The following is a 12,829-nucleotide window of genomic DNA, read 5'->3' as shown; positions in this document are numbered from 1 at the left end:
TTTTGCTCAAAACACAAAAGAGGGTTAAAAAAACCCTGATTCAAGGGCAATAAGTCCTACAAGGAGTGACAGTCTAGTGAATATATCTGCAAAATTTGACTTGTTAGTAGAAATGAATACAAAAGGCATGGATTTCAAATCGGAACTGGAAAGATACACGTCTGATTTCAATAATGTTAACAGATTTCAAGATAAATTTCAATCTTAATCAATTTCTCATATGATCACAATTTGCAACATTTACTGTAGTATTTTGACAAAAATGTAATTGACTGAAAGACAAAAACTGTAATGAATGCATTATGAAACATCATTTATCTTTCTTTTTTTTTTTTGAAATCAGACCTGTATCTTTCCAGTTCTGATTTGTAATCAACGCCTTTTGTGCATGTTGTGTTCACTTCTACTGTGTATAAACCTCCGCCCGTAGGAGCACCTTTGAATACCAAGAAAGATAACTCATATTTTAGTCATGGTGCGAGAATAAAAAATGTTAACCCTTAGAAATCTGGTCGGGCACTAATAATCCCCCATGGGGATTTTCAATAGTGGCAGGTCTGAGAAAGACATAAAGTAAACAAGAAATAATTGTAACAGGATGCTGTTACGAAGTCTCCCAAACAAAGCTCCCATAATTTGTCATTCCCATTGTCCCCTGACATTAGGCAAAGTCCAGTACAAATTGGTTTGGTCTAGTAAAGTGATATGCATAAGTAAAGCCTAGGGATTGACCCGGTAATTGTCATTCAAACTTCTTAACTAACAGGAATATATATGGTTTAAGGGTGGGGATCTCGACCGTTTACAAGTTCTCAAAAAAAGGGAGGGGGGATATCCCAAGGGGACTCGCCCTTTATTTCATTCGATTTGTTGTTTGTCCCATACAAGAATATATATGATTTAGGGGTGGGGATCTGGACTGTTTACAAGTTCTCAAACAGGAGAGGGGTGGGAGTGACCCCAGGGTACTCGCCTTTTATTTCATTTGATTTGTTTTATTGTCCCATACAAGAATATATGGTTTCAGGGAGGGGATCTCGACCGTTTACAAGTTCTCAAACAGGAGAGGGGTGGGAGTGACCCCCGTTGACTTCCCCTATATTTCATTCGATTTGTTTTATTGTCCCATACAAGAAGATATGGTTTAGGGGTGAGGATCTCGACTGTTTACAAGTTCTCAAACAGGAGAGGGGTGGGAGTGACCCCAGGCTACTCACCTTTTATTTCATTTGATTTGGTTTATTGTCCCATACAAGAATATATATGGTTTCAGGGTGGGGATCTCGACCGTTTACAAGTTCTCAAACAGGAGAGGGGTGGGAGTGACCCTCATTGACTTCCCCTATATTTCATTCGATTAGTTTAATTGTCCCATACATGAATATATATGGTTTAGGGGTGGGGATCTCAACCGTTTACAAGTTCTCAAACAGAAGAGGGGTGGGAGTGACCCTAGGGTACTCGCCTATTATTTCATTTGATTTGAGCTGCGTCAAATATAAATCAACCTTATGCAATACACATATACATGTACATATATACGACTTTGATTGGTTTTGGAACATTCAAATACGATATAAAAGATTAATTTTGGTCTGTTTAGTAGGGTTCTTATATCAATCTCAATTTCGAAACAGTTACAGACTTTGCATAAAGATTTTTTTCAACCCTAAATAAGTTAACAGATGCATTGATAATGGCAGATATTTATTTGCATAAGGTCGCTTTCTATTCGACGCAGCTCATTTGTTTTATTGTCCCATACAAGAATATATATGGTTTAGGGGTGAGGATCTGGACTGTTTACAAGATAAAAGCACATTCTCAAATTGAAGGGGGTGGGGGTGACCCCCCAGGAACTCACCCTGTATTTTATTTGATTTGTTGTATTGCCCTGTGATCATTACTGAAGAAAGCGCGTGTCTATCACTTACTGTTTTCAAGTTATAGTCATTTGAAAATTTAAAAAATAAAATCCCATAGGGTTCTATAGTAAACCCCTCCCTTCTTTAAGCCTATCAAAATACCCCTTAATAGACCCCAATGCACAAACGAAAGATTGATGGCTCGCCTAGACATGTTAGTCTAACATTTTATGAAACCCTAAGTAAATCTGACAAGAAGTTTTGGAGAACCGCAACAGACAAGTTCTTCTTTAAAGCATTTCATTTAAGTGTTTTTGTCAATCTAGAGGTAAGTTTAGAAATAAGATGGTGTGGTACGATTGCCAATGAGACAACTAATCCACCAAATGACATAGATTTAAGCAACTATATGTCACCATATAATACTCAGTTTACACTCATTGAAATCTAAAATGTCACACATACACATGCAGGTACAACAATTATAGCAAAGAATTGGGAAATATACACACAGTAAAAAAAAACAAACCAAAGGAGCATAAAGTTGAAATCAGAAAAAATAACAATAAGGAACAAAAAAATTGTCTCTTTTGTTGTAACGTTTTGTTTTGATTTTCCCATGTGAGTCGTGGTTGCATACAGTAGTAGTTACTAGTAAATTAATACAGGTTTCATATACTTAAGGTAAAGGTGTCTTTTTGTGATGCACACAAATTATATTTGTATTTACCTTTTTCAAACTTTTTGTTTAAAAAATTCCTTGAAGTTTATTCCATTTAAATTTTTTAAAATGATTAACACTTTGTAAGATAAAAAATTAAGATAAAATAACACAAATTACTTAAATACTTGGGACACCACAGAAAACTCATCAAAATATAAAAACATGCAGAGAAAAGTATAAACTCAGACAACCTGTTTTCAACACAAAACTAAGAGTTTCTGTTACCTGAGCTGTTTTATCTATATGGACACGTATTTCAAATCCAAAGTCTCTAAACATTTCCATCAATTTTTCTTGATCTATTTCAGCTCCATGCCTGTTTTCATTATTACTAACAAAGTTTATGTTATTTATAATAAGGACAATTCCCCTTGGATCAGTTGTAATATTGTAACTCTGAAAAAAAACATATATTTCATGCATTATACAATATATATAAGGTCAATGTAAGAAAAATATCAACTTTTTTTGTATGAGGCTTGAAATTAAGTTCATTTTATAAATTAGTATTTTTGAAATATATTTTAATTTGAAATTGTAAAGAAATAGTTTTATTTTGGATTTGATATTTGGCTTTTAAACTTTGTGCTTTTATTAGAATATTATTATTATAAGGCATTGTTTACTTATTGATTGTTATTATCATTCATCTTAATTGATACATTTAATTAAATTATGAAAACCTTCTTCATGTTTTAGCTATGTCTATCAAAATATTAAGTCTAGCGATATACTGACCCCCTTAATTTATATACATACGAGTAAGCTATCCCTTATCTAACAGTGCTTTGGACCTGTTTGTGTGACGTGTTCCTTGCTTCCTTCTCTTTAACATGTTTAATCAACTCTTTTAAGTTGAATGATGCCTTGAGGATAGATAATTGGTTAGACAAATGAAGTACTTAACTTGTTGATATATGAAGACAAAATAAGCCTTGAAAGAAAGAAAAATAATTTGTAATAAAGTCTTAAAATTTACTGCATACCCCAAGCCCGCCTGATGAACTGCTTCTACTAGATTCAGCTCCTGGTAAAGGGTTTGAAAATCCTGAAACAATATCAAATGACTGTCATGACCATATAAATGTTCTTCATTAACACTGCTGAAATGGTATTTTATGCTGATCATTTTTGTATACCATTTTTATAATATGATACTTAATTTTTTTGGGATACCGAAAGAACTGAAAATTTTGACATTGGACTTTAACCTATTATAGTCAAATATCCAAATCCTAAATACACAGTTAGATTCAGCGTTATCATAGAACCCCAAGAACTTATTTTTTTATGAAATCAAATAAAGTATAATTTTGGACCCTTTGGACCTCAATGTGGACCAATTTGATAACAGGCCCCAAAATCAAATATCTAAATACAAGGTTTAAGATTGAACATATCAAAGAACCCCATATATTCAATTCTTGTTGAAATCAAACAAAGTTTAATTTTGGACCCCGATTTGGATAAATAACAGCATAAAGAAGTACACCAAGAATTTAATGAATTTATTTTTAAAAGGACAATATGAGCTTAGTTTTCAAAGGGATTCACTTCATCATAAATTAAAGAACCTTTGTGAGCACACTCACATACGCAACACCCCCACATTGACACTTGGCAACCAAAATAGTGTCAAAGACTCATTACTTCTACAAAAGTCAACTGATAAAAATTTCTTGTGGATATAATTAACATTAACATATTAAGTCGCTATTATCTGCAAGGTTTCATGAAATTCTGTTGTGTGAATTCAGAGGAGTAGAGATGACAAACTGTTGCTGTAATATGTAGTATATACAGGCCAAAATTCTAAATAAAAAGGGACATAGAAAAAAATAGAATAATAATTTCTTGTTGATATGTACATCTACATAGTATGTCCAAACTATATACAAAATTTCATAAAATTCTTTTGTGTGGATTTAGTTTAGTGATGACAAGCTGTTGCAACCATAGCCCAAAATTCTATGTTCAAAGGGGCATAACTCCTTGACCTTTAACCTAGGAAGTTGTACATACATTATGCCACATCCTCTGGTGTTCGTTATTATATATATTGTCAAGTATAAAGTATGAAATCATAAAGGTTCTTTAGATATATGGAGCAGACACAATATGTTTGTAAGGGACAGACAGACTGGTCAATATAGGGCGACCTTCAACAACTAAGCGGGGCCCTAATTAAATTAGCAAAAGTCTAATGTTACATTATAGTTGCATCTAATTAAGTTTTTCTACAAATAAATTGAGGATATTATGGACAAACTGAGATCTACCTGGGTTGATGTGGTCAGCTACATCCATTCTTATATCCTCATTGTAACCAGTCTCTCTTTGGAAATTACTGTTGCCCTGGACCTCCTTTCTACTTGTGATATCCTGTAAATCTTCACTAGGTGATGCAACTATTGAACCAGATGATGCTAGATTTGGAGCAGATTGACTAGAATTCATGTTTGATAATGGATCTGGAGATAAAAGAGGCTGTGCTGATATGCTGTGTTGCAGATGTTGAGCTCCATGGATTGTTTCCCGAAGTACTGGTTGTTGGTTTTCATTACGGATTTGTTTCTCCTTCTCTTTTACAGCATCTGCAAGATTTCTATGGCCTGAATTTTCTAAGCAATATAAAAATTTGTTGTAAGCATCTGGACCTCTACGTCTTAGGTCATCCAATAATTGTCCAACTCTCTTACGTCTTGAAGTATTAGCCTGAAAGATCAAATCAAATCGATTATTTTTTAAATTATTTTCCTCGTTTTATTGAATATCCCTTTAAATACCAAATGGTGCTAACAAGTTGCACATAAGATTTTCACATTTAAATGATCTAACGTTAAAAACTAACATAATTGCAAATGAGGTTTTTAACATGCAAATAAGGTGAGCATTTTGTGATCACAAAAATTGCACGTATGAAACTAACTTAATTTACATGTTAAAAACCTCACTTGCAAATGCTCATGTGAGCTTTTTGTTTCACTTGTGCATTTTATCAGTTTGCTCATATGAGCAGCTGCTCACATTTTGCACATATGTTGACCCATTTGATTTTGTTATCTAATTATCTCATGATGATGGTAATTCAATTGAGCCTAAAGGTAAAAACAAAATGGCTGCTTAAAAATATGAAAGAAATTTAAAGGTGATCTTAAAAAGTTGAAGAAAAAAAATAATTTCAATACTTTTGATTAAACACATCATGTTATTTTTAATCTTTATTACTGAGTTAAGATTTTCATATCATATTGTCCTTTTTGTTATATCTTTTTGTTATATCTTTTTGTTATATCTTTTTGTTATTCAAAAAATAAAGACTGAAAATATAACATATTATATGAAGAAACTAGTCCAGTGACTTGAAAATTTAGGACATAATGAATGTGACACTTTTACAGTACTATTATTCAGAAAGTTAACTTTCACCTTGGTCAACGTGCCTATTCAACAAAGAACTCTCCAACATTGTAGACAAGAATAGAATTCATGACAAAAATCTGTTTTGTTGATCTTGTATCGTTGACCATTTAGTCTGTTTAGTTTCTCTCACCATCTTCTTTGGTTTTTGCTCAAAACACAAAAGAGGGTAAAAAATATCCTCATTTAAGGACAATCACTCCTATAAAGAGTGACAGTCTACTAATTATATCGTCAAAATTTGACTTGTAAGTAGATCTTGACTTGCTGATCATTTTTGTGATTTAAAGTGTCTTTTTATCTATTATAATTTTATAATAAGGCAAAAGGCAAAAAAATGGTGAAAATGGTCATTAAGGTAGATGGGGGTCTAAATTAATTTCCATAGAATTTTTTTATAATTTGTCAAAATGTAGTTTATTTCATGCTTTTTTCAAAAATATAATAAAAAGTATGTACTGGGTCATGCTTTGGGTTGTGCAAAATTGTCAGATTTTTGTATAGATTATGCATGGAAAACCCAATTTTGTGTCATAAAAAGAAAACTACTCCATAGAATTTAAAGATAAAATGTGAGAAGATAGCTCTAATAATATGCTTTCAGATAAGAAAAAGACAAAAGGCTGTCAGAGTGACAGCAAACAAGATTTTCCTGCAGAGGTCAAACCCTGAACAGTTGAGCAAGTATGGACACAACATTTAAGCTTAAAACAGCTCTGAATTTGGATTGTGACAGAATATTTGACACATCATAGGTTTGTCACACAAAATGAATGTAGTCAAAGAACTGAAAAACTTGAAATCGGACATTTACCTATTACGGTCCAATATCCAAAATCTAAGTACATTGTTAGAATCAGCATATCAAAGAACCCCAAGAATTCAATTTTTGATGAAATCAAACAAAAGTTTAATTTAGGACCCTTTGGACCTCAATGTGGTATTATCTAATTAATAATGAAAATAAATACAGGTTTAGATTCTGCATTTCAAAGAACCCTATATATATTCATTTTATGTTGAAATCAAACACAGTATAATTTTGGACCCCGATTTGGACCAACTTGAAAACTGGGCCCAAAATCAGAAATCTAAATATATGTTTATTAATAGACAAACTAAGCTTAGTTTTTAAAGGAGCTTGCTTCATCAAAAAAATATATATATATAGCATTCAGAAAATAATTTTATACAGAATAACAAACAAACCTACCACAAAATTCTTCAAACAATTTACCAAAGAAAAGAAGAAAAAAAATCCAAAATGTCATTTATCATTAATACAATATCTATTAAAAATCTATAGAACTTATCTGTAATTATCTTCAAAATGTCTAATAATGAACAGTAAATTTCAAACTTTATTTATACAGTCCTACAGATCTTATCATCATCAAAACACTTAAGAAACAGAAAATGATTACAGGTGAAAATTATTTAAAAACACTTGGTGTAATCAAACTTTATATATATAATTAATAGTTCCCAATATTGTTCTTTCATTTGTCACAAACTAATATAGATCTGCAACTTATCTATCAATGTCAACAATTTTATCTACACAATGTAATGTAATAAAATATATCCTTTAATAAAAATAGATTATTATCTAATGAAAATGATATTTGCAAATCACAATTTCTGTTCAAAGGGAAATAACTCAATCATATAATAAGTATAACTTTTGGATACTAAAAGGATGACAACTCAACAACGAGAAAAGCTCAAATCGTGAAAATTGAACTTGACCTTCATTTAGTCACAGGAAAAAACATATTTAAATTTGAAAAGATTTCGTCAAAGTGTTTTCATGTTAATGAACGGACACTGTTTGCCAGCCGCCCACCCGTACATCCCCAAATCAATAACCAATTTTTCCTTCGAAAATCCGGTTAAAAAAATGGGGTCACAGGACTCGTTTTCTTCCTACACAATAATAAAGGTAAATTCATAACACATTTTATTATAAAAATTACTTTATCTGAATTACCTCCCCTTATGGTGTAATACCACCAAATCATAGTACGTCACATCTGGTTGCATACGAAAATAGGTTGAAAAAAAATATTCCCTTGAATTTGACAGTTGTAGGTAATTTATCCTACATTTCATTGCAGTAAAACATTTCTGGGTTATAAACATATATCTTGGGTATTTAAAAGCACCATCATTCTTTTATTTGGGGTTTCTATAGAATATTTTGGAAACTTGAGGTTACATGGTTACTAAAGCTTGTACACAGGTTAATAAAAGGGGAAAATTTGGGTGGTTAACTTCCAGTGATGGTTATTTCTTATATGCAATGAAATGTTATGTGAAATTTTTTCTATAGTACTGCGGGACAGGATAAAACTTTACTCATGCCAAGTATTTCTTTATTTGAAACAAAGATAAATTTTGCACAATTTTTTGAAAAGTGCAAAATTTTACAAAGACTAATAGGGAAAAATCAATGGTGGTATTACACCTTATGTGGCAAATTTAAAAAAAATCAGATAAAAGATTCTGCTTGTTTGTAAAATACAGCCGTAAATATGATAAAACACATAATTTTCTATATCAACACGAAAGGTCTTAGACATGAAATACATACTACTCCGGAAATTTGCACGTTTCCTTAAAGAGCTAGACTGATTGTTATATGCTTTTTCAAAACCAAGATGGAGGAAGACACCCAAGCCAACTTGAAGGGCAATAACTCCAATAAGGGGTGGTCAAACGATTTCCACTATAATGTCTTCATTGTAGATCTTAATTGTCTTGCTGATCTTATTTGCTTTTATAAGTTTCTATCTATCTATTATAATTTTTAAGATATAAGGCATAAATGCAAAAAATTGGTAAAAATTGTCATCAAAGGGCAATAACACTAATAAGGAGTCAACTGACTATTTCTTTGTAGATCTTGTTTTGCTGATCATTTATGCAATTTAAAGTATTATTCTGATTATTAAATCTATCATTTCTATATCTATACATTAAACATCTAATTTAAAATTAAACATGTGTGTATTCATTAATGAGACAAGAATTATGTATTAAGTTGTGTAATAAAGTGTCTGTTTAATTATGTAAGACTGAAGTTAATAAGTATTTTGTCATTTGATTGGCATTTGAGAGGGTGGGACATACCAATTAAGGCTCCATCTTGTCTCTGATTGTGTTTTGATCATGGCAGTTGCCAATCAACCTGTATTGTGTACTTTTACCTAATAACAATGTCTCATCTGCTTTACTGACCATTGACTTTATGTTGAAAGTCTTAAAGATAAAGATTTTACTACAAGTATGACTGTATCACATAAACTTAACATTTTTAAAGATCCATGACAATGAGGTCAAGGTCAGATAAATCCTGTCAGACATGTACGATCCTTTAAATAAACTTATTCTAAAAGGTTACCAATTCAACACTATAATTAGATCTTTGAATATTGTTTTTATTGGTATTAATATTGATTTTGTTATCACATGTATCAGCAAATTAAAATCAAACTAAATATTATTTTTATCTACAAATTCATGGCTCTACAATCTGTTGATACCTGTATCTTGGCATTGCACAAGGTCATGTTTTTCTCTGACTGTTAATGACGTCTTTACACCATATTCATTGTATGTTGGATGTGTACTGATTGATATTTTAGTCTTAGATACATGATGTTTTTTAGTAGTTGTTATTGGTTTTGATCTAGCTGTCAGTTACTGCGAGTACTCTGAGATATTTAAGAAATTATCAATTTTCCACAAAAAAAATTGGGGGTCCCAATTTTTTCTGCTAATTATTTGTATATAGTCTGAAAACAGATTAACTTAGTATAGCACAACAGCACAGTGTATTGCACAACAGCAAGAAATCTTCAATTGAATATAAATTCAAATCATATAACCAATGTCAAATTCTTTGACTACATTTATTCTGTGTCAGAAACCTATAATGACATATTACTAAAGGAAATTTTTTTCAAATATTTTTTTTTTTTAGGGGGGGGGGGGGGGGGGGGTGGGGGGGTGGGGGTCAATTTTTTTACCTCAATATTTAAGAAATCAATTTTCCCAAAAAAAGATTGGGGTCACAATTTATTTTGCTAATTCTTTGTTTATAGTCTGAAAACAAGATTTACTTAGTATTGCGCAACAGCACAGTGTATTGCACAACAGCAAGACATCTTCAATTGAATGTAAATTCAAATCATATAACCAATTTCAAGTTCTTTGACTACATTTATTCTGTGTCAGAAACCTACATTGTGTCAAATATTTAATAACAATCCAAATTCAGACCTGTATCAAGCTTGAATATTGTGTCCATTTTTGCCCAAACTGTTGAGGGTTGGACCTCTGTGGTCGTATCCAGCTGCACTTGGCAAAGCACATTTTTGTGTTTTGGTTTGTTTTTAAATACTTTAAGCAAAAGGTCATCTATATTTGGTATATGGAACGATTGTAAGATGTACATGTTGGTCTAACTGGTATCATCTAAACTTGGCCTCATGTTCATGGTTCATTGGTCATTGTTCAGGTTTAATGTTTCAGTCTGTTTTTTAAATACTTATAGCGATAGGTCAGCTATATTTGGTGTATGGAATAATTGTCAGGGGTACCTGTCTAGTTTTTGTGTTTTGGTCTGTTTTTCAATTACCATAAGCAATAGGTCAACTATATTTATTAAATGGAATATTTGTTAGGTGTACATAGAAAAATCAGAAGATGTGGTATGATTGCAAATGAGACAACTCTCTACAAGAGACCAAGTGACACAGAAATTAACAACTATAGGTCACTGTACAGCCTCCAACAATGAGCAAAGCCTATACCCCATAGTCAGCTATAAAAGGCCCCGAAATGACAAATGTAAAACAATTCAAACAAGAAAACTAACAGCCTAACTTATGTACAAAATAATGAACAAAAAACACTTCGTCCGTCTCAAATGTAGAGATAATTAAAGTCTTGAAAATTGATAAATATCTAGCCAGCCACATAAAGATTTTGATTATGCAATCTTTGCCCCCCAAAAATATCTAGAATAAGGTGAGTCAAATTCTCATATCCACCAGTCTATCAGCAAAATTTACCTGAATCTCTTCAAGCATCCCATCAGTAAAAATTTCTTTTTGTTTAATCAGGTCGCAGAATTCGCTCTCAAAGATAATATTTTTAACCAAACTGACTCTACATTGGTTAAGAGCCTTCTTGTGTATCTCATCCATGATCTATCATCACTCCTAAATAAAAGGTAAGTAAGAATTAATCTCAAATTATTTTTTATTTGCATTTTGTACTTAAAAAATCTGAGTAGATGAAAAATACATTTTTTTTCTAATATTAAACATGTAAGCTTAAATCAAAATATTTGTTCCTTGTCATATACTGAGTAACTCTCTCGATTCTTTTTTAACAAATTAAAGGGACCAAGAATAAAGATGCAGACAATCAACCAATTAGCTAATATCTCCCTTTTCACAACATCAGAAAAGTAAATAGTAGCTATTATCTCCCTTTTCACAACATCAGAACAGTAACTAATAGCTATTACCTCCCTATTCACAACATCAGAAAAGTAACTTATAGTTATTACCTCCCTTTTCACAACATCAGAAAAGTAACTAATAGCTATTACCTCCCTTTTCACAACATCAGAAAAGTAATTTATAGCTATTACCTCCCTTTTCACAACATCAGAAAAGTAACTAATAGCTATTACCTCCCTTTTCACAACACCAGAAAAGTAACTAATAGCTATTACCTCCCTTTTCACAACATCAGAAGAGTAAATAATAGCTATTACCTCCCTTTTCACAACATTCACAACATCAGAAAAGTAACTAATAGCTATTACCTCCCTTTTCACAACATCAGAAAAGTAACTAATAGCTATTACCTCCCTTTTCACAACATCAGAAGACCCGAGAACACAGTTATTTCATAGTGCATTTCTTTAAGACAATATAAAAAAGTCAAATTAAAAAAATCGCACCTGCTCTATCTCAAAAAGATTTTTACAGTGTAGTGTTCTACTATTGGGACAAATAATATCAAAATTATAGAAAAGTCTACCAGCTCTAACTCAAAATATTGACAATCCTATGTTAAGGGGGTCTAAAATTCAGTTTGACAGCTTCAGACATACTAGTTTTTGACCTTTTTTAACTGGACCAAATCACTACTTAACATGAAGATTCAGCACCCTAATTTTTTAAACATGTAATTTCATCCCCTTACTTAATATTTCATGAATAAAATATAAAGAAATAAATTTGGAAAGTGTATGAAAAAAATTTGCAAGTTATACACTGTCCACACTAGGGACTATATTTGTAGACAACAAAAAATCTAAGGACGATAACTGTGTCCTCGGACCAGAAAAGTAACTAATAGCTATTACCTCCCTTTTCACAACATCAGAAAAGTAAATAGTAGCTATTATCTTCCTTTTCAAAACATCAGAAAAGTAAAATAGTAGCTATTATCTACCTTTTCACAACATCAGAAAAGTAAATAGTAGCTATTATCTCCCTTTTCAAAACATCAGAAAAGTAAAATAGTAGCTATTATCTACCTTTTCACAACATCAGAAAAGTAACTTAAAGCTATTACCTCCCTTTTCACAACATCAGAAAAGTAACTAATAGCTATTACCTCCCTTTTCACAACATCAGAAAAGTAACTTATAGCTATTACCTCCCTTTTCACAACATCAGAAAAGTAAATAGTAGCTATTATCTCCCTTTTCAAAACATCAGAAAAGTAAAAAGTAGCTATTACCTCCCTTTTCACAACATCAGAAAAGTAAATGTTAGCTATTATCTCCCTTTTC

The 12,829-nt window shown here is 31.6% G+C and overlaps 1 protein-coding gene across 1 annotated transcript in view; it reads right to left on the bottom strand.

The window, feature by feature from the left end:
• LOC127719338 (caspase-2-like) overlaps window positions 1–12,829 on the bottom strand; it is a 40,064-nt gene that overhangs the window by 13,534 nt on the left and 13,701 nt on the right. The window contains exons 2-5 of the mRNA XM_052225406.1: window positions 11,088–11,237; window positions 4,869–5,304; window positions 3,576–3,637; window positions 2,815–2,985 (exon numbers count right to left, since the gene is read on the bottom strand). Of these exons, the coding sequence (XP_052081366.1) occupies window positions 2,815–2,985; window positions 3,576–3,637; window positions 4,869–5,304; window positions 11,088–11,222 (804 nt within the window). The 5' untranslated portion in view covers window positions 11,223–11,237. The remainder of the gene's footprint in view (window positions 1–2,814; window positions 2,986–3,575; window positions 3,638–4,868; window positions 5,305–11,087; window positions 11,238–12,829) is intronic.

The sequence above is a fragment of the Mytilus californianus genome, unplaced genomic scaffold (genome assembly GCF_021869535.1).
Source record: "Mytilus californianus isolate M0D057914Y unplaced genomic scaffold, xbMytCali1.0.p SCAF_11, whole genome shotgun sequence".
NCBI classification, from domain to species: Eukaryota; Metazoa; Mollusca; class Bivalvia; order Mytilida; family Mytilidae; genus Mytilus; species Mytilus californianus.
Note: the sequence above shows the minus strand (reverse complement) of the source record. Positions and strands in the feature narration are given on the sequence as shown.